Source organism: Pelmatolapia mariae, linkage group LG12, assembly GCF_036321145.2.
Source record: "Pelmatolapia mariae isolate MD_Pm_ZW linkage group LG12, Pm_UMD_F_2, whole genome shotgun sequence".
NCBI lineage: Eukaryota > Metazoa > Chordata > Actinopteri > Cichliformes > Cichlidae > Pelmatolapia > Pelmatolapia mariae.
This window is the reverse complement of record NC_086237.1, coordinates 21,287,581-21,308,179: the sequence shown is the minus strand read 5'-3', so window position 1 is coordinate 21,308,179 and position 20,599 is coordinate 21,287,581. Positions and strand designations below refer to the sequence as shown.

General features: G+C 41.6%; 1 protein-coding gene across 1 annotated transcript in view; it reads left to right on the top strand.

The window, feature by feature from the left end:
- Positions 1-20,599, top strand: part of sv2ca (synaptic vesicle glycoprotein 2Ca) — a 31,480-nt gene that overhangs the window by 5,609 nt on the left and 5,272 nt on the right. Inside the window, exons 2-8 of the mRNA XM_063489384.1 lie at positions 124-923; positions 11,472-11,652; positions 12,377-12,528; positions 17,915-18,048; positions 18,504-18,593; positions 19,401-19,511; positions 20,131-20,219. Of these exons, the coding sequence (XP_063345454.1) occupies positions 329-923; positions 11,472-11,652; positions 12,377-12,528; positions 17,915-18,048; positions 18,504-18,593; positions 19,401-19,511; positions 20,131-20,219 (1,352 nt within the window). The 5' untranslated portion in view covers positions 124-328. The remainder of the gene's footprint in view (positions 1-123; positions 924-11,471; positions 11,653-12,376; positions 12,529-17,914; positions 18,049-18,503; positions 18,594-19,400; positions 19,512-20,130; positions 20,220-20,599) is intronic.

Below are 20,599 nucleotides of genomic sequence, written 5' to 3'. Positions count from 1 at the left end.
ATAGTGGGCGGACATGATGAGCATCTCCTGTGTCTGACTTTATTTCTCTTTAAACTCTGATGCTTCTCGACTCTTCTTTTTTAAAAATCTGTCTGTTGCTTCCCCTTCCCCCCTGTCTTTCAGACTGGTCCATGATTGCCACAGCCATTGTGGTTTATCGCCTGTGGTGACTGCAGACTGAAGAGTTTCCTTCCCACATCCCAAGACCCACTGATCTCACCATTCCTCTAACTCACCTTTACATTTGCCCCTTTTCCCCTCTCTTCCCTCTTTCTTCTACTGCTTGCCACCATCTGCACCCCTGCAAAGACCTACTTTTGGAGCAGAAATGGAGGACACTTACAATAATAGGACTTCCCTAGTTAAGGGGGCCAAGGACATTGTCAAGGAGGCCAAAAAGCACACAACAAAGAAAGTCAACAAGGTGGTAGACCGTGCTACAGATGAGTACTCTTCTCACCGCAACTACACTCGATTCCAGGACGAGGTGGACGAAGATGAGGATTTCTACCAGAACCCGCCGAGGCAGGATGGAGAGAGCTACCGCGACAATGAGGAGGGCTCAAGCGATGCTACAGAGGGCCACGACGACGAGGACGAGATCTATGAGGGCGAGTACCAGGGTATCCCCTCGTCAGCAGGAGACAAGAAGCAGGGCCAGGTGGCACTGGGGAAGCCGATGTCTGACGGCACAAAGGACCGTAGCGAGCTGGAACAGGAGAGGCAGGCTGACGAGGAGGAGCTGGCCCAGCAATATGAGCTGATCATCCAGGAGTGTGGCCACGGCAGGTTTCAGTGGCAGCTGTTCCTGGTGCTCGGGCTGGCACTCATGTCGGATGGGGTGGAGGTGTTTGTGGTGGGCTTTGTGCTGCCCAGTGCAGAGACAGACATGTGTGTTCCCAACTCCAGCTCGGGATGGCTAGGTAAGGCCCCTCTTTGTATTCGTGTTGGATATTAATGCACTCGCTTCATTATTAATTCAGCGAGGCCTTTTCTCAGTGTGTATTTTATTTTGTTTAATTAGTTATTATAAGTCTGAAAGGCCTTTTTCTCACCTTTGAAGAGAGTTTAAATAGCACCCTATGATGTACAGCTACATCCTTTCCAGGATCATTATAAAATTAACAACTGTGCACATGTTTGAAATAAGTACATAGCATGCAGCTTGGCCAAAATAGCCTCAAAACAGCCTTGAAAAACAGGTCCAGATGTATGTGTTTGTACTATACACAGTATGTCACTCTTATCCTATAGCAGTGTTTCACATAGATGAGGCGTTTCGGTCCAATGGTCTCCGTGTCAGGATTAAGAGGGTAGCTAATATTCCCTGTGTGCTCTGTGGGTTGAGGTGGAGTCTCAGCAGTACCAGTAGCTGCAGGTGCATAATCCATCACCACAGAGCTGTGTACAGGGGCTGACTCACTGTGTCAGTACCAGAGTGGAGAGGACATTCAATCAGGCACACAGCCCTTAGATACTAACTGCCACGGTGAGACGTGACAATACATCAACTTCACAGCAACACCTGATGGAAAACTGATACGCGCTTTGAAAATGGAGGTTGTGACGGAAAGTTTGACAAATACTATTGTACTGCTGCTTTATTTAAGAAAAATGTACTGTTGGTTGTACTTGCAGCAGAGTCATCTTATCAACAAAAACACTACTTTGTTAAAGCCTCACAAGATGTTGTGTATACTGCACCTTCATTTTTCTGTCTCTTTCCTTGGTATCAGTGTAAACTCTTTGCTTCCTTTTTTGCCAAGCAAAGTCCTGCAGGCATTTTTGCTCTATGCTCTGCTTCTCCTTGTTCGTGACTCCATCCCTCACCCCTGTCCCTCCCCCTCACCCCCCATTCTGTGTGCTTTTCCTTTCTTCTCCCATCCTCCTCTTCCTCATCCTGCTGATTAGCCCGAGGCTCCTCCCTGTTGATTGGTGTGTGTGTGTGTGTGCGTGCGTGTGTGTGTGAGTGTTTGAGCATAGCCTACATAATTACCATGACCTTGTTGGTATCCATTCGGAGTTTAACACACTAATTACACTTAATTAGAGGTAACAAAATGATGTCAACTGATGTTTTACAGGTGCCACAGCATTTTTTTTACTGCCTTTAAATGCAGAAATTAAAAAATGAACTTTAATCTGCAGATGAACGAGATAAGAAGTTCTGTTTTTTTAAGTTCACTGGGTAACGAGGATCTCATCTTACAGTGACAGCCTTAGATGGACTGACATTTTTACACCACAGCCCACATTCACTACTTTATTTTTCACACACTCACGCTCCAGTGGATGGATGTTTCAGGGGCATTTTTGGTTACCTTTTTTTGGCCAGTTACACTTTAACATGCAAACTGGGAGAGCAGGGATCTAATCAAGGACCTTCTAACTGGCCACAGCTGTCTTACAATGAAATAGCCTCTTTTTGGTGGTCTGCGGGTAAGGACTGAGGATCAGTTTAACCTGTGGTCCATACAGCTTGGTCTGTAGGTTCAGTTATCACACTTGGCAGATTTATCAGCATGTGAAGCTACTTAGGTTTCATTTAGATGAGGCTGGTTATGGTTGCATCTGCATTATACCCTCAAGGTCACTCTCCTGGAATGGTGGATGTGCACTCTCACTACACTCAGTCCTCTCAGTATGTGTTTCATCTCTGTGACAGTTAAAGTAAGTACATATTGCTTCCAAAATAAGGTCAACAGTAGAAAAATGAACCTCATCACTGATCTACTGTGAATGTAGTTGGTGATTTATGCTTTTCAATTCAATTCAATTCAATTTTATTTATACAACGCCAAATCACAACAACAGTTGCCTCAAGGTGCTTTATATTGTAATAATACATACAGAGAAAATCCCAAGAATCATATGACCCCCTATGAGCAAGCACTTTGGCAACAGTGGGAAGGAAAAACTCCCTTTTAACAGGAAGAAACCTCCGGGAGAACCAGGCTCAGGGAGGGGCCCGACCGTTTGTGGTTTGAGAAAGAAGACAGGATAAAAGACATGCTGTGGAAGAGAGCCAGAGATTAATAACAAGTATGATTCAATGCAGAGAGGTCTGTTAACACAGAAATGTTACTGAAGAAGAAAAACCCAAGTTTTAATTGGGTTATTACAATAAATGCACATTCTGCTATTTATGTGCTTTCTGATTTTTGTTTATATGCGGTTAAGTGTTTCAGAGGAGGCATTTGGACAATAGTAGAGTTAAAGTGGAGGTTGACATCCTCAGGATTAAGAAACTAAAAATTACCCCCAAAAATATATGAAAAAATTCTAAAGATTTGAAAAACCAGTTTGGTGTTTGGTTCGCTCTACCAGACTTCATCACAGTTTGAGTGCAGCTTCATTGACTCCATAGAAGGCAGAGGCAGGAGCATGCTGTAAAGACCGCTGAATATAATGGGATAATGCAGCATGAAAAAAACAGAAAATCCCAAATAGGATGGATGAATAAGATGCTGATTCCATTACTGAGTTGAATTTGGTCCAGCCGGTTTCCCGATCTCACAGGAATCTTTTAATGTTACTTCAGTGTGAAAGATGAAGTGCTGGGCTATAGGAGGGGGTGAAATACTGTAAATACCTCAAACAAGAGTGGAGGATGTGGGAAGTGGGAAGCAGGAGGGAAGACACGCACGTTGAGATGCAATATGTGCGATAAACGGGGGAAGACGAGAGGAGGAGAGATGGCTTTGAAGCAGCGAGATGACCAAGTTACATGGGAGTAATAGGAAGAGTGCTGTGGGTGGACGGGTGCAGAGAGGTGGAGGATGGTAGTATTTAGTACACCAACAAAGTCAGGGAGAGGCTTAGCTATCATCTCAGACACATCATACAAAGGGAACAGATCACCCTCTCATTACTTATTTGTTTTCTTAGACTGTCTCTCCACAGCTACAACTCCCCTCATTTTTCTCTTTGACTCATCTCGTTTTCATCTAATAGCCACCTCTCCACCTCTGCTGTCTCTACTTCCCTCCTACTTTCTTGTCTTTTGCTGCCCTTTATCTCCCCCCCTCACTTTCTTGTCTTTTAATCATTTGTCCTTCCCTGGCCTTCTTTGAGTCCCGACTTCACTCTTTGTCTCCTCTAAAACTCCATCTCTACAGCGCTCCTCCCTTGTTGTCTCCTCTCATTTCCTATCGTTCCCTTTCTTTCTCCCTGTCGGTCTGAGCCAGCTGGCAGGCTGTGTGGGGCTGCGCGGTCCTGGGGCAGCTGAGCATGGCTAAACTGCAGTAAGATCGCAGCATCATTGCGGAGATTACACTGCTCGAATAGCCCAGCTAGCTCCACGTTGTGTGGGAGAATGTGTGTGGTGGACTGAGGGAGGGGAGATGCTCGATGGGACTGAATATCTGTGCGTGGACCAAACCTGCTGTCACCATGTCCAACTGCTCGCCTTTATCAGGGTTTCACAGCATCACTATTTTATGTGAATTATCACAATCTGTACTGTTAGTGAAGGTTGGATCATTACTGATTGGGACTGAGTCATTTTAAACCCTGCGCTCTAAGCCCTACAATAGGTTATTTCCATAGAAATCCTGCCTCCACTGATACGACTTAAATATGACACAAAGCTTCAATCTCTTCTTCTGCGGAGGTGGCAGAAGAAGGAGGCACGAATCCGGTCAAACTGACACGATGTAGTACAAATGTGATTACACGCTGCTCAGTGTAAAGGAGCTGTTGACAGAGGTGCTAGGATGAAGCTAAAGTAAATACTGTAAATAGGAAGGGAAGCACAGAAGACAGGAGAGAGGAAACTGGAAAGCAAAGGAGGGTGCAAAGCTGGGGGAAAGACAAATGGGGGGGAATGGTAGTAATGCAGGGACTCACAGCAGGATGGGGGGATGGTACAGAGAAAGGTGCCACAGCTGAGCCGCAGCATGCACCAGGCGTGCTGCTGCACGATAGCATCATCATTATGAATAAAGCAGGATGGGTGTTTTTGCGCGACGCCGAAACAGTTTGCACCGCTAAGAGCGAAGAGCATCAAAGCGTGAAATCAGAGAAGAGGTCGTGATGCAGCTAAGCGCTCCCACGGCTCTCAGGGGGCTCCTTGGTGTGTGACAGGGCAGAAAACACTCCACCAGGGCCTTCCCCATTCTCTCCCCCTCCTCACGCTCTTTTTCTCTCACCATATCTGGAAGTGGCTGAACTCTCCTCCCGCGTTACATATCTCCCCCCTCATTACTTTTGGACGTATATTGGTGCTCGATCCTCCATTCCCTCTTATTTTGTGTTTTCTTTTCTTAATCTAGCTCCCTTTTGGCTATTTTAACAACAACAAAGGCGAATAAATGGATTTTTAACAATTTAATGAGCATCTTAGATTTACTCCTCAGTTATCTGTGTTTGTGTGTGTAGCTTTGCTTTACTCTGTATGTGTGTGTGTATGTGTGAGTGTGCCTGGGATTTTGATGAATATTTATTATTCTTGGAGATGTGTTTTGACATCTCAACATACTGTCACAGGGCAAAACCTTTTGCTTCTGCGTGAGAGGTCTCCTGACACACTGTCATCTTCTGATGGTGCTCAGAGTCTATACGGGTCTTCACTTCTAAATTTAGCTGTATTTCACAGTGTTACGCATATACAGCAGGGCTTGCATTCACAGCTTTAGATATACTGTAAAGCCCAAACCATTCAAATAGTTAAACATGAGTTTTTATTGAATCTTCTGACACATTACAAAAAATACATATAAGTATCAGTTTTAATTTGTATAATTTTTTTGCCAGATTTGTATGTGTCCAATATGATACACTTGGCATTTGGGTTAGGTATGTATTAGATATATAGCCTAAATGCATCTCAGCGAAAAGATGCAAATCTGCATCGAATGCATTGTGCCCGAATTAAAATGTAATGCCTGGCAAGTAAAGCCCACCATTTCTGGGCTTTAATAGCGATCAAAATTATCTTTAATAGATCCTTTTTGGAACATGTGTAGAAAAGAAAAAAAAATCTAAATTTGTTACCTTGGAGCAAAGAGTTCTTCCTGTCTGACTTTCTGAACTGCATAAAGTGAGTGTGACTCACTAAGAAGTTGGATGTTGCACTACTGTCCATGAACAACTCACAGGCTACTCTATTTAATTTAAATTTTGCAGTACTGCACTACTGTATATTCTTAAGTTTTCTTTTCAGTTGTTCTGTATGGTAGTCCCTAGAGACAAAGCACGTACAAACCCCAAAGCACGTGCAAACTCCAAAACAACGTACAAACTCCAAAACACAACAGAAGTGCTCCAGGACGCTAGGGGCAGTGTTGAGGTTCTCTCTGAGCAAAGCACACTGACTGTTAGCTAACGTCAGATTTGACTCCACCGTAAACTAGGGTGACCAACCATCCTCTTTTCCCCGGACATGTCCACTTTTCACGTTCTGTCCGGGGCGTCCGGGTGGATTTTCGAGATTGATAAAAATGTCCAGGTTTTCCTATAGGCCGACAGAGGACCCATGTGTGTGACGTCATTTCTGAACTGCTGCTTTGCGCTTGTTCTGCGCTCACAGACGGGGCAGACAGCGCGCAGCAAAGCGCCTATTATATTATCATTATAATGATGTTTAAAAGATCCCAAAGCGCAAGTGCATCTTTTCAGACGAACTGCAAAAGACATTTCCCTCGTACCGACCCAGTACTGGTAATTTTTCTTATGCAGATGAGGTATTATTTCTGTACCATTATTTAATTTCAGAGGCTTTTAATTAATTTTTTTTTGCTCTTGTTGACTTGTAAAAGCCTACATGACATATTGTATTTCACAATTCATTAACCGCACAGACAAGGCATCGTTTTAATATGGTAAATATGTTTCTTTAAGCAAGTTTTTCATGACTGAGCCAAGTGTCCTCTTTTTTGGAAACTAAAATATGGTCACCCTACCGTAAACCAAGCGTTCATAGTAATTAAAAACAAATCAAACAAACAACAGTTTGCACATTACCTTTCTTATAAAGCATTGTTGTTCTATCCTTGCAGGTGTTTTCCGCCAGCATCCAACTCCATGGGCCTTTCTCAATATGCGTACTTGTGCGTACTTGCGTTCTCGTGTACTCGTGATACGTCATCGGTCGGAGACCAAGTACTGTTCCAATTGACCCTGTGCACTAGAAAATGCTAACTTCCTGGTTTGAGACCGGATGTAGGGTTGTACATTTCCGGTAGCTTTACTTTGCGTTCAATCGCTACTGCCAAGATATACTCCAAAATCATGTCCAAAACTCGAAAACGGAAAGATCGCGTTAAGTTACAAAGAGCAGAAGGTGGGAACACTCACCACTGTTGTGTCATAAAAAATCTATTGATCAATTTTGACGTTTAAAGAGTTTAGATCGATCGGTTGTTTACATCACTCAACACAAGCAGAACTGCATTACAAAATCAGAAGACACATCGTCCACATTCAGAAGCACATCTCTGTATAGTGACTGGTCTTATGATTTAAACAGGCAAATGTTCAGCATTCAAACTACAGGTGCAGAATAGTCAAACCAGATGTTTCCCCCGTTATGTCGATATCAGCTAGTCAAGTACACACCTACACAGCATGTTAACAAACCGTGAAAAAAAGCCACACAAAAAATGAATGATTGCTGGTAAGGGTTTCTATACATTAGTATTTATGAAGGGTATGTTGTGACTTACCTTCAAAATTACAGTGGCCCCTCGCTATAACGCGGTTCACCTTTCACCTCGCTGTTTCGCAGATTTTTTAGTGCAAGTTTGCATGCTTTTTTTTTTTTTTACATCACATTGTGTCCTGCGTCCTGATCGCTGCAGACGATCTCCTCCGTGACGTCTCTCCTGTACAGTACAGAATCGCTGCATCGATCGCTAGCAGTGTGACTCTGAAGTGCAGTACTGGATGTCGACGAAACGTTTTGCACCGTCAAAAAATAAAATTGGCTACTTGATTTCACCTATCGCTGGTTATTTTTAGAACATAACACCCGCGATAAACGAGGGACAGCTGTTTACAGATACTGAGAAATATAACATTTGAATCCCTTTTCTCTTTTGAGAAAAAGAGAGGCGCGGGGGAAAAATATCGACAAGTCGATGAACATTATTTACAGATATATTGGGTAAATGCCCAAGACATCTATTGAAATGTAAATCGCAGCTTGATTCCTTCATTTGCTTAACTTGTTTTGGACCGTAAACAGGGCGCGAATAGGACACCGGAAACAAAGCTCCCCACAGGAGTTTCCGCACCGGAAGTAGCATATGCTAACGTGCACATAGTCAATTCAAAGTACGCATCAAGCCGAGAACGCGAAAAAGTCCCGGATGTGTTCTCGCTCCGCCTGTTTTATCGAGCATGCATCAGTGGTGACTTGTGTGGACTTGGTACAGCTAAATATCCCAGAATGCATTTCGTCCAAAGCTCAAACGCGGCAATGGCGGATGAGCGGGGCTAAAAATTTTTAAATATTACTCTTTCTGGGTCACAAGATAAACTTTTAAGTTATTTTCAAGCGAGAATGTAGCTGTGTAAGCTTCAAATATCTGCTTGATTTATCAAGATATCATATATTTCCAAACGTGCTCTGACGTTTTTGGAGACGTCTGTGACCCGCCAGCTCCATAGCAGACAGCGAGGTCGAGGATCACTAGAGCCGGCGAGAACAGCGGATTCCCGGCACATCGTTTTCAACCCCCCCGCGGTCTTTTCGCTACTCAGGTTAAACAAACCAAACAAACCCCAGCAGCTGTCTATTGTATTGAGTGTCCACTAAAATAAAAATAAAAGCGTTCTAACATCTCACCTGCTTGTTTTTATTAAGACATGCATGTACACTATTTTTATTAATAGAGATTTCGCTACTGAGGTTAAACATGATATATAAGTAACTTAGATCACTTCTAAATGTTAATGTTTGGTTTATTTCAGTGTTTTATTTGTTCCTGAGTAAACCGGTTTGGCTGTGATTAAAGTTAAGCTTCATAACATGTTACTCACAGTTAAATTAAGAGGGGACGGCAGTAAAAACTCCAGACCTGTGACATCATCAAGTACGCTGGTGTTCCAATTATACAAATCGCGAGTCCGTGCTCGCGTTCTCGGCAAGTCCGTACTCCCGTGAGGTCTCGGCAAGTCCGGTCTCGCCGAGAACGCGAGCACGTACTTGCGTACTTAGAATTGAGAAAGGGCCCATGTGTTTGCAACAAACTTGTCATTTATTTTGCAAATCGAGCTCAACACTGCCCCTAGCGTCCTGGAGCACTTCCATTGTGTTTTGGAGTTTGCATGTGCTTCGGAGTTTGTACGTGCTTTGGAATTTGTATGTGCTTTGTCTCTAGGGACCACTGTAGTTCTGTACATGTAGCAAACTGACAATAAAAAATAAAAATAAATCTTTGAATTAAAATGACTTATTTAATGATTCATTTAAAAATGACAGTATTATGGATGCAGCATACATTTAGAACATGATAAGTCATTTCCAGTCAGAACATGTCTGTGCTACTTTTGCATTATGTTACACTTCAGTGCACTGCAGTCCCAACCGCTGGTGTGAGCGCTGCTGACGTCGTGCAGTAGAATACAGCAGAGCAAGCTGGACAGAACATCAATAAAGTCATTACGTAATTGACTGTCCTGTGAGAGATGTACTCATTTGTTAGCAGTTTTATTGCTTTTATTTATTTATTTATTTAAACTGACTTTAAGGCAGAACAAATGATTGATTATTTCCCCTTTTTTCCTTGCATCTCTAATATAACCAAAAAGTGTATTGTTTGTGTGTTTAGGTTTAATGCTGGGAAACATAAAAAGGCCTCTGGATGTTTGGATGCATGACATTTAAATGGGAGGCCAATGGGTGTTTGCCTGTGCACTGTATATCTAGCCTCCCCTTAATGAAGTAAATGTGAACTGTGCATAGACTGAGGACTTCCGTTAAATTTAGAATTGAATTTATGATACCTTGAGGCGAGTATCTAGATGGCTGCCAAATGTGACAGATAGCTGCGTTTTGACCCCTGAAGTGAAAGAGTCAAACAGATATCTGCTCACAGCAGAGGAGAAGAGACCTGACTGGAGACATTACAGAAAGGAAATGAATCTTGCTATTAAGATTTTTGTAATGGGATGAACAAAGTGCCCCGCGGCAGAGTTGTATCTCTTTGTATGTGACTGCAACGGATAAAAATAACCTCCCTAAACCAGGTTTATGATTATGTGTCTGAAAATACTTGGATATTGATAAAGCTTCAATATTATCTGTTAGTAAACTGCTATTTTTCCAGTCAATGAAAGAAATTTCAGCAGACGCTGCATGTCCATGAAAGCGGCTAACCATTCCACTGCCAATTACAGTGCAGACTAAAACAGTAATAACAGGCTCCACTCTTCCGGGCAGATTCATGATGATTAGTGAAAAAAATCAATGCTTTTTTGTTGGAGCATTGATCTCATCTGTGATGAGAGAGATTAAAAGAGGGCAGAGGGCCTTTTTGTAAAGTCATCCTGCATTACCGTTCACATTTGTCTCCCCATTGTTCAGAGCCTGTTTTCTGTTTTTCTTTCTTGTTTTTTACACACTGTATTTACAGTTTTACAGTTATTTAAGTGTGTTATAGGGGCAGAGGCTTTTCAGACGGGGTTTAGGGTTTAGTATCTGCACTTGGAGCTCTAACCTTACGATGCAGTCTAGCTTTTCATTCATGTTCTGCAGCTTATTCAGCTTCAGGTTGCAGGGGCATAATCTAAACTGAAAAGTCCAGACCTCCCTCCCCTCATGCAGAGGGGACACTGAGGTGTGATCTTGCCAGCCTGTTCTGGGTCTGCCCCTCCTGGTTGGACATGCCATAAATGCCTGGCCCAGGAGACGTTCAGATGGCCAGACCATCTAAACTGGTTTCTTTCGATAGGGAGGAATAGCAGCTCCACTCTGAGTACTTCCAAAATGACCAAGCTATTTATCCTGGTTCTAAGGGAGAGCCCAGCCAACCTTCACAGGAAGTTCATTTCAGCCACTGCTATCTGTGATCTCTCTTTCTTTTTTTAAAACTCTATCCAGAGTTTACACTCAGCTCTCTCTTTACCACATCAGATTTCCACAATGTCCGCCTCACTGTCTCACGCTCCCCTCTCTTATGAACCCCAAGATACTTATGAACAGTTGTGCTTAAACATGTTGCTTGTTATGGATAAACCGTGGTTTGCAGAAAAATCCAGTAACAGAACACCACTCAGGAGTTTGTGGAGAGAAGTAGTAGTATAGTTTTTTTTTTTTAAAGTCTTTAGGAGGTTACTCATTTAATGAATTAACAAATAACAATGAATGAATGAGATAAATTCCCAAACTCTGGTCTAGGAAGCAAAGAAATTACACAGCAAACCAACACAATCATACACTGCAGTGCACATACACAATATAGAGATGTGAGGTAATCGACTGTATTTTAACAAAAAATAAAAATAAGGCCACTCTCTCTTCCTTCCAGGCAGTGTTGTGTACTTGGGAATGATGGTCGGAGCGTTCTTCTGGGGAGGAATGTCTGACAAAGTGGGCCGTAGACAATGCCTCCTCATCTGCATGTCCACGAATGGCTTCTTTGCCTTCCTGTCATCTTTCGTCCAGGGATATGGCTTCTTCCTCGTTTGCCGTCTCGTCGCGGGTTTCGGGTGAGTCTGATAAACCGGAGGTCAATCTGAGACTGACTAGCAGTTCAGTGAACTGTTGCACAATGCCACCACAGTGGGAGAGTAACACAGCAAGTCCAAAAATCAAAGACAAATCCCTGTTTTTCCTGATTGTTCCCATCCTCTGAAAAGTGATGAAAAAAATCAGGCTAATTATAATTATTAATAAAATAATAATAATAGCTGTAATAAAAATTATTAGTTTTTTTTTACCATAACTATGGCCAATGTAATTTTTCACTCTGTCAGCAAACTTTTATACAAACTGTGAATTTAGGGATTCCTGCAATGCATTAAAATGAGCAGAGCGTGCTTGAAAATGACAGACAGCATGTACTCTTTTTATAGCATAGACATATGACTGTGATTTATTGCGTTCCTTTCTTTGGCAGTATAACCGGTCCTTTAAGGCCTAATTCAGCAAATGCATTGACATCATTCTCGAGAGTAATTGAAAAGGCTCTCCAATAGCTGTGCTATTTTCTGCTTACTCATTCGCTTTGCAGGTCTTTGCAAAGAGCCCTCAATTTAACTGATTACTAACTGACAGTTTATCAAGTCATTTTGGGGGTTTTTTGTACAGGTGAATTGAAACAACAAAGGACGGTACAAACTGTGGGATAAACGTGAAACTATGCGAATGATGCAAAAAACAAAATGCATCTGCCTTAGTCTCATTAATCTTCCTGTTTTCTGGTTCTTGCAGGATAGGAGGTGCTGTGCCCATCGTTTTTTCCTTCTTTGCCGAGGTGCTGTCCAGGGAGAAAAGAGGAGAGCACCTCAGCTGGCTGTGTATGTTCTGGATGATTGGTGAGATCTATGCATCTGCTATGGCATGGGCCATCATACCACACTATGGTGAGTGTACTTGCAAAAATGTTAACATTCACACCATCACCCATCAGTTTATATAATGTTGAGTGACGCGGAACTGAAGCTTTTGTTTTTTCCTTTTGAAATTAAAGGTCGCATTGTTAGAAGGAAGAAGAAAGCATGAATCACTCAACTCCGTGTTTGAAATATAGCCCAATAACAAGCTATATATGGTGATACCCTTAACACAATTACGTTAAGCGGCGCTCTTAGGATGCTTACAATGTGACTTTATGCTGAGCTCCTGAATAGAGTTACTAAACTGTACAGTCTCCACATGACCATGGGTTAAGGTGCCAGTTTTCCCTGCCATGGGAATTAATCACTTAATAGCTCTGAGTGGCTGCAGGCTGGGAGAGGCTGAGGTCAAAAGATTAATGTATGCACAGATACCATAGAGCAAGCATGGGTGAGGGTGGAAGGCGGGGGGGGAATGTGATTTATGACAAAACTGTCTGTCGACTGCACTCGTCATGAGAAAAAACAGCACAAAGAGAATTGGCTTTCTTCCTCTCGCCGGATCCTTTTCATTTCCTCCTTGCTTTCTTTTTTTTTTAAACCTGCTGTCCCCTTCCTTTTACTGCCTCCCCTCACCTCCTGTTTTGTACTCTCCCCATCTCTCTAACTCTGTCCTTCCTTTTATTACCTCGCCTCTCTCTCCACTCTCTGTCTCCGCAGAGTGTTCTTCTTGATCAAGCATAATTAGGTTTTTCTCCTTGCTCTAATAGGACAAAGCTACATCTAGAGGTGATTTATGGCCAGACCATGCTTTAGCCAGCCTGTGACGTCAGAGAGAGAGAGAGAGAGAGCGTGTGCGTGTGTATGTGTGTGTTGCTGCAAGTTGCATGGATGATGTTTTACTACGACTGCAGATGCATACAGGTCCTCTTCAAGTGAAATTGAATGCAATAACATCTGACACTGGGAGAGGTCGTTTGAGTGAACACAGGCACACAAAGAGGTGCTTTTATGGTGTTTCTGATAACGGACTTCCCAGTTTTCTTACGTGATGCTTAAACAGGGGCACGCACACATGCACAAATGCTGTGGATCCACTCACATGGATGTACAGAAACACACTGGTAAAGGACTTCTGAAACCGGAATGAGGCTTCATTAGAGAACCTGGCTGTCAGATCAGTGGATATCATATTGAACAGATACTTTGCTTTTATTCTCTTTGAGACTCACTACCACTGCGCCTCTCTATCTGAGAGGGAACTACGTGTCTTGCATGCTTACTCCAAAGCTCACGAATGTTTTTTTTTAACAGTTTCCCTAAAGTGCTGCAGTGCCTTCGACCAATCCCACAATGACGTTTAAGAAAAAAAAAAAAACTCCTGCAGACATACCTTTTTGCCTTGCGGTAAAACAAAGCTGCATGACTTATGGGTTATGATACAAGTTGCTTAACACTGGTGTTTAATGTGCCATTAGAGCTCTTATCTGTCTTTACCACTTGCTGACTCATAATGTCTCCTAAAAGCCCCCTGGCAGACTCGCAGCTGGAGAGCCACAAGGAGGTCTACTTGGCAAAAATCCACTGACAGGAAAGCTGGATGAGTTGTTAAGTTAGTTGTTAAGCAAGATCACCACTTGAGTAACCTCATTAGGCAATGCTAAGACCTATAGATTAAAGCTTAAACATCAAGAGTGGACTACACACCATATTTTCTATGGGCCAAGATCTATTATATATTATCTGTCTCTCTGTATGTGTCTGTCTGACCGTCTACAGTAGGCCTGGGATGGCTGACTCAGTCATCCATAGACTTAGTCAATTATGTACATAATCCCTGTAATGAGATTTTCAGTGGCATCGGTGAAACACTAACCCTGCGGGGCAGGAAGTCATGCTACATTTCTGTAGAAAAGGCAATCACTGCTGAACAACCCTTTCTCTCATTGCTCCTCTCTTTATTTCTCTTTCTCACTAGATTTTACTCTAGACACACACACACACACACACACACACACACACACACACACACACACACACACACACACACACACACACACACACACACTCGTTTTCATATCTTAGTGAAAACATCTCATTGACATAATGCTTTCCCTAGCTGCTAACCCTAACCATCAAAAATGAATGCCTAACCCTAACCCTCAGCCTAAACCTAACCATAACCTAATTGTATCACTGACACTAAAACCACATTTTGAGCCTCAAAAATGCCTTTAAACTTGTGGGCATGGGCATTTTGTCTCCATAAGTGACTGTTGGTCCCCACAGTTATAGTGGCATGCCAGTCTTCTGTCCTCACAAAGATGTTTAAACATGTACACACACCGAAAGGCAAGGAAATAAACAAAGGGACTTTTACTGCCCAATGGAAACCATTATAGACTCACTGGTAATCCGTGTTGGGTCACAAAAAGTCATTGTCTGTGTTCTTTACATTAGATAATTAATACATTAGCAATTTAGATTATCATACAAAGACAAAGTAATTAGTTTCTACCTTTATTTACGTTTTAGTCACTCGTAACAAGACATTTCCTCTTTCTTGTCTCTTTTGGGACGTATTAGCACCACTTATGATCGTTTCCCACACCCTTTAAAAACAGTTGTTTAAATGGTTCATATGCACAGCTATCAATGATGAATTTTAATATGCTGTGAGATTAATCCCAAGCAGTCGTTTTCTGGCATAACCATTAGCATTAACCCCCTCCCCACCCTTCGACTCCCCTCCTACGCCTGTTGATGGATAATGGTGCTATTCCGTTAGGAGCAGTATCTCCATGAGGCACGTTCCACGGAGAGACGTGGGAGGTCACAACTGATGCAACGATCCCTTTCTGTGCCCAATAACATTGCAGAAAAAAGACTAAATCATTAAGAACACAAACAAAAGTGTGCATATACAGTACATTAAACATTTGTGATGGCTGGTCTTTTCAGTTCTCTTTATATACTTCAGGTATTTCCATCAGAATCCTGCTGTGCCAAAAAGTAAACTTCAGTTTATGCAGCACACCCAAAAAAACTGAAGACACAAAACTCATCCAAAAAATACAATTTAATTTGAAACTCTGCTGTATTTGCTTCCTGTTTTGTTTTGTTAAAGTTTCCCTGTGTGTCATGTTTTTTTGTCTGTTTCACTTGACTCCTGACTTTGAACTGTGTAAATGTAAAAATTTCAAGTGTTTTTTTTTCTAGCAAGTCATGGTGTTAACTGTTAAAGAATTACAAAAAACTGGTGTGTACATTTTTACAGGTACATTAGTAACTAGGTTAACAGATGACCAGTGTCTTGGTCAGAAGTGCTCTATTCCATCATTAAACCGTTAGAAATTAATGTGAATGTGTGTGTGAATGGTGGATGACTGAACGTGTAAAGCGCTTTGGGGTCCTTAGGGACTATGTAAAGCGCTATACAAATACAGGCCATTTAAATCACTGAAACTCATAATACGCAGTCCATAGACGCCATCATTAGGGCAAGAAAAACCCCACAAAAGCCCACTAAAATGGGTGAGAGGATATTTTTTTGAATGCAAATTAACTTTCCTTCACAAATCAGCTAAGACAAGAATGCTTCAAAACAGGTGCTGGAGTGTAGATGACCTATATGTGCCTATAAGGCCAGTTTAGAGACCTGGGTTTGATTGTGTTTGATTGGACCATTTCCTGCATTTCGTTCCCTTTCACTGCTCTATCCAGCAATAAAGACTAAAATGTCCAAAAACATATCTTAAAAAGAAAATCTTAAGTAAGTAGCGCCAGACTCAACTTCTTCAATGTAAATACAGATGATTGACCTCAAGAAGAAAACCACTGAAGGGCACTCAAAATCAGAAAGGCCACATTAAACTTTGTTAGAAAAGACAACTCTATGGAGAGATGAAAGGTTTGGAGATGGAAAGGAAGGCCTCATGATCTCAAGCACACAGGATCATCTGTCAAACATGCTGGAGATATTTTTATGCAGGTAAGGGCATGGCTGGCAATAGAAAGGAAAAAGGAAAATGCATAATGTTTAATTTCAAATGTGTTTATGTGTGGGTGGGTATGACATGGCATTATGTGGTGTCGCTGTAATCTGCACATGATTATTCATGTTTATTTCTGTGCCGTTTCTCCATATACTCAGATTATTGCATGTGTGAATATATGTGTGCGTCTCCCCTCTTTGTGTGTGTCTGTATGCGTGAATGTTAGAAATGATTAATGAGTCTGGAAGAGTGCCTGTGGGCTGAGATCAGGTGCAACAAGATTTAACTTAGCAGAAAAAGCTCAGTTGTATTCGTACACATTCAATTAACCTGTCCCTGTGCACTCTCAGGCTTCCTCTGCAGAGCCATTCATCTCTAAGTTTTACACATCACTCTCCTGCGGCTGTCAAGAGCTCCCATTTAAACGCCGTCTTTTATTTGTAGCCCTTTTGTGTTTGCAGTGTAAGACTCGCACGCAACACTCACAATCAGCCTTTTAATTCACTTAGTCTCATCTGGTTAAGAATATGCAATAGAAGTACCTATGCTATATCATCTAGAGTTAAATAAATGTTGAATGCCATCTGTGTTATTTAGCTATTGATTCTATGCTACCATGAAAGCACAGTTGCATTTTCTTTTATTATGCAGACTTACCTAAAGAGCCACCTGCTGTAAGCTGAGAATTACTTAACAATTCATCTGTGAACTGTTTGTTACTCTTTCATGAATTTAAACCAGAAATATCTGCTTGTGTGGTGCTCTTTCCATTGTTTTTGTAAAAAAATGCACCCACCAGACACTTTATTAGGTACACCTGTTTAACACAAATATCTAATCAGTGAAGCACATGGCAGAAACCCTAATAAGCCTACTTTGGTACTGTCCCTTTATGACCATAATGTACCCATCTTCTAATGGCTGCTTCCAGCTCAGTAATGAACATAACGATGAGTTCACTGTACTCAAATCAGGTCCATACTCACCAGATTTCATTCCAATAGAGAACCTTTGAGATATGATAGAATAGGCGATTCACATCTTCAAGGTGCAGCTGGTAAATCTGCAGCGTCTGTGTGATTCTATCATGTTAATAAGGACTCAAAAGTGCAATGATTAATGTTTTATGTTTGCTACTATTGTAGCTTATTTTCTTCCAATTCAACTCCCAAACTCTGTTATGCTGTGTTTTTCACTTTCTGCATTAGTCACATGCAATTTTCTAAACAGATTTGGTTGCTGCATAATCATGATTGTTGTCATGATGTCATGATCATTATAGATTTTCTAAACTATGTTAGGTTTGGTTTATTTACCTCACCAGGCATGTGCATAGCTTAATATCTGAATGCTGTTGATTCACTTTGTTTTATCTTGTAATGAGCTATGAGTCACTTTACGTTTGCTACTTTTTGCAGGTTGGAGCTTCAGCATGGGTTCAGCATATCAGTTTCACAGTTGGAGGGTGTTTGTCGTCGTCTGTGCCCTACCCTGTGTGTGCGCTGTGGTGGCACTTACCTTTATGCCTGAAAGTCCCAGGTTTTACCTCGAGGTAACGAGACCTTCTGATTTTTAGCAGACTAAACCTATTTTAGTCTGCGCCTCCTGAATGTGCTGCATCAGTTCGTATCCCAGAGAATGCCTTGTCATGGTGCTGTGTTGTCCTCAACTGTCATCAGTTTTACATTCAGCATCTTTCAGACAAATTGAGATTACTTGGACATTTCCCAGCAGATGTTTAATCAGACAAAAACAGTGTGAGTCATTCAGTGCTGTTGGAGGCCTGTGTATGTGGAAAATAGAAGCTCAGAGATCTGTGACAGTAGGTTTGCCGCTCCAGCATAATTATCCTTTGAAGTGAAATGAGTCACCATTGTCGTGACTGTCATCATTTTGCCCTATCTTGGAGAAATCAAAGGCTTGTATTTATGCACCTGAGCAGCCTGCTGCTGCTGATCCCATGAGTTTATCTTGTCGTCTCTCTTCCTTACTTTCCTTGCTTGACAGGTGGGGAAGCATGATGAAGCCTGGATGATCCTTAAACAGATCCACGACACCAACATGAGAGCGCGTGGGCAACCTGAGAAAGTCTTCACTGTGAGTGTTTGTTTCTGCAGTGCTGGGTTTCCTGACGCTTAAGGAAGTAAAGAGGCTTATATTCTGCCACCACTGGGACAGATTTTAACGCTTTCACCGTGCAGGATCACATCTGAATTATGATGGTTCTGAAAGCTGTTTTGTGTCATTCAGGCTTATTTGCAGCATGAGCTCCACTTTGGGAAAGCCGCTTAGTCAACATGTTTCCTGAATTGATCCTATGCTATTGAACACACTGTTTATATTCACCCTTTTTATACTGGTTTGATTTTTTTTTTTCATAATTCTGTTCATTAAATTTTTAAAGATAAACAAACAAGCAAAATGCAAAAACCAAACAGAATGAATCCAATGCATTTACCTTAGGTCCAAAAATGTGTCAGTTTCCCATGTCAAAGTTCCAGTCAGCTCTCCCTTCCATTCATGCAACGTACAAGTTCTCCCAAATTTACAATTAGAGAGTTCCACATGGAAATAGAACGAGGATCATCTCCGACCCCCTTCACCATTATGGCTTTCCTCACTAGCATTGAAAGAGACTCGATCACAGCCTCTTTTAAGATAGGTGGGAATCTTCTCAAGCAGACAGAGTAGCAGATTTGTTGAAATCTGCTGACCTATTGCTGTACTGTCACTTGAACATACTGCTGTTCAGAATCTGATTTGATTTTTATTGCTGTGTAGGTGTAATTTTATTCTAGAAATAAATGAAAGGCTATGATATTGCACAACAATGTCAGTAATTCAGTGTCAACTTATTGTAAAGTAATACAGATGTTATTCTTATACTGTTTTCCAATATTCCAGGTAAACAGGATCAAAACTCCACGGCAGCTGGATGAATTTGTTGAAATGGAATCAGAATCTGGCAACCCAGTTTCCAAGGCTTTCTTCAGGATAAAGGCTGAAGTTCGTGGGGTAAATATTTGTCTTCTTATTTGATTATAGTTAATTTTTAAAGGCACTTATTGTAAATTCCTGCTTTTATAAATAACTTAAACCTTCCTAAATTCACTAATGCTACTTTCAGCTGCTAAGCAAATGTGTAAACCGGAAAACTATAGAGCCACCTTAAACTCTCCTCAATAAATTAAAACTATTGTTTGAGTGTGAAGACATAACCTTTTTGACTCTTTGTCAAAAGTGTCTAAGATTTGAGTAACAGAAATATCAAATCAAGTAGGGCGGGGCTACAGTTTATGTAATACCAATTCAAACCACAAGACGGTGCAACGATTCAGTGCGACTTTTCTTTAACCAGGCAAGTCGCCGATAACACAACCTTATTTATAAACAGCTGCCTGGTGGAAATGGAAATAGGGCTAAAAAGAAGTATCGAAAGTCAAAAGCAGCAGCACATATCAGAGAACATCTCAACACTCTCTCTGGTAGCACACTGCCCCCTGGTGGAGAAGATTTCAGTTAAGTTGTGTACTAGGCCATTACAAAAAGTACCTTTAATTATATTTGTTTTCCTTATTATTCCACTGTACCAAATCCTGATGCATATTCTAATAGAGCTCTTGTCTCTTTTTAGATCTATCTGAACCTTATGAAGTGTTTCAACTACCCAATGCGAGAAAACATGTTGCGACTGGCCATAGTGTGGTTCACGCTGTCATTCGGGTGAGATTTGTCAGTTTTGTCATAGAAAAATCAGACAAGTTTCTGTGGTCAGATAATAGCTCTAGGCAGTCTGTTTTGTTGGCACATTGCATTTCTGTCATCTTGAGCGCTGCTGTGTAGAAGTTACACAGTCTCAAAATCAATCACTGTCTCTCTGCCCCGCGGATCAATACAGTTTCATTGGTGTCTCTGTGGATACAGAGGTGGACCAGCGTGCATGTGTGGAGGAGACAAGACAGGAGGCAGCCAGTTGATTTTTTAAAGCACAAGTATCTTCTGGATTTCTAATGTGTCTGTCAATCTATTAATTGTTTTGTCAGGTCTCACTCTAACATGAACAACCTCTGGTTGATGAACCGATCAGCTGATTTTTTAGATCC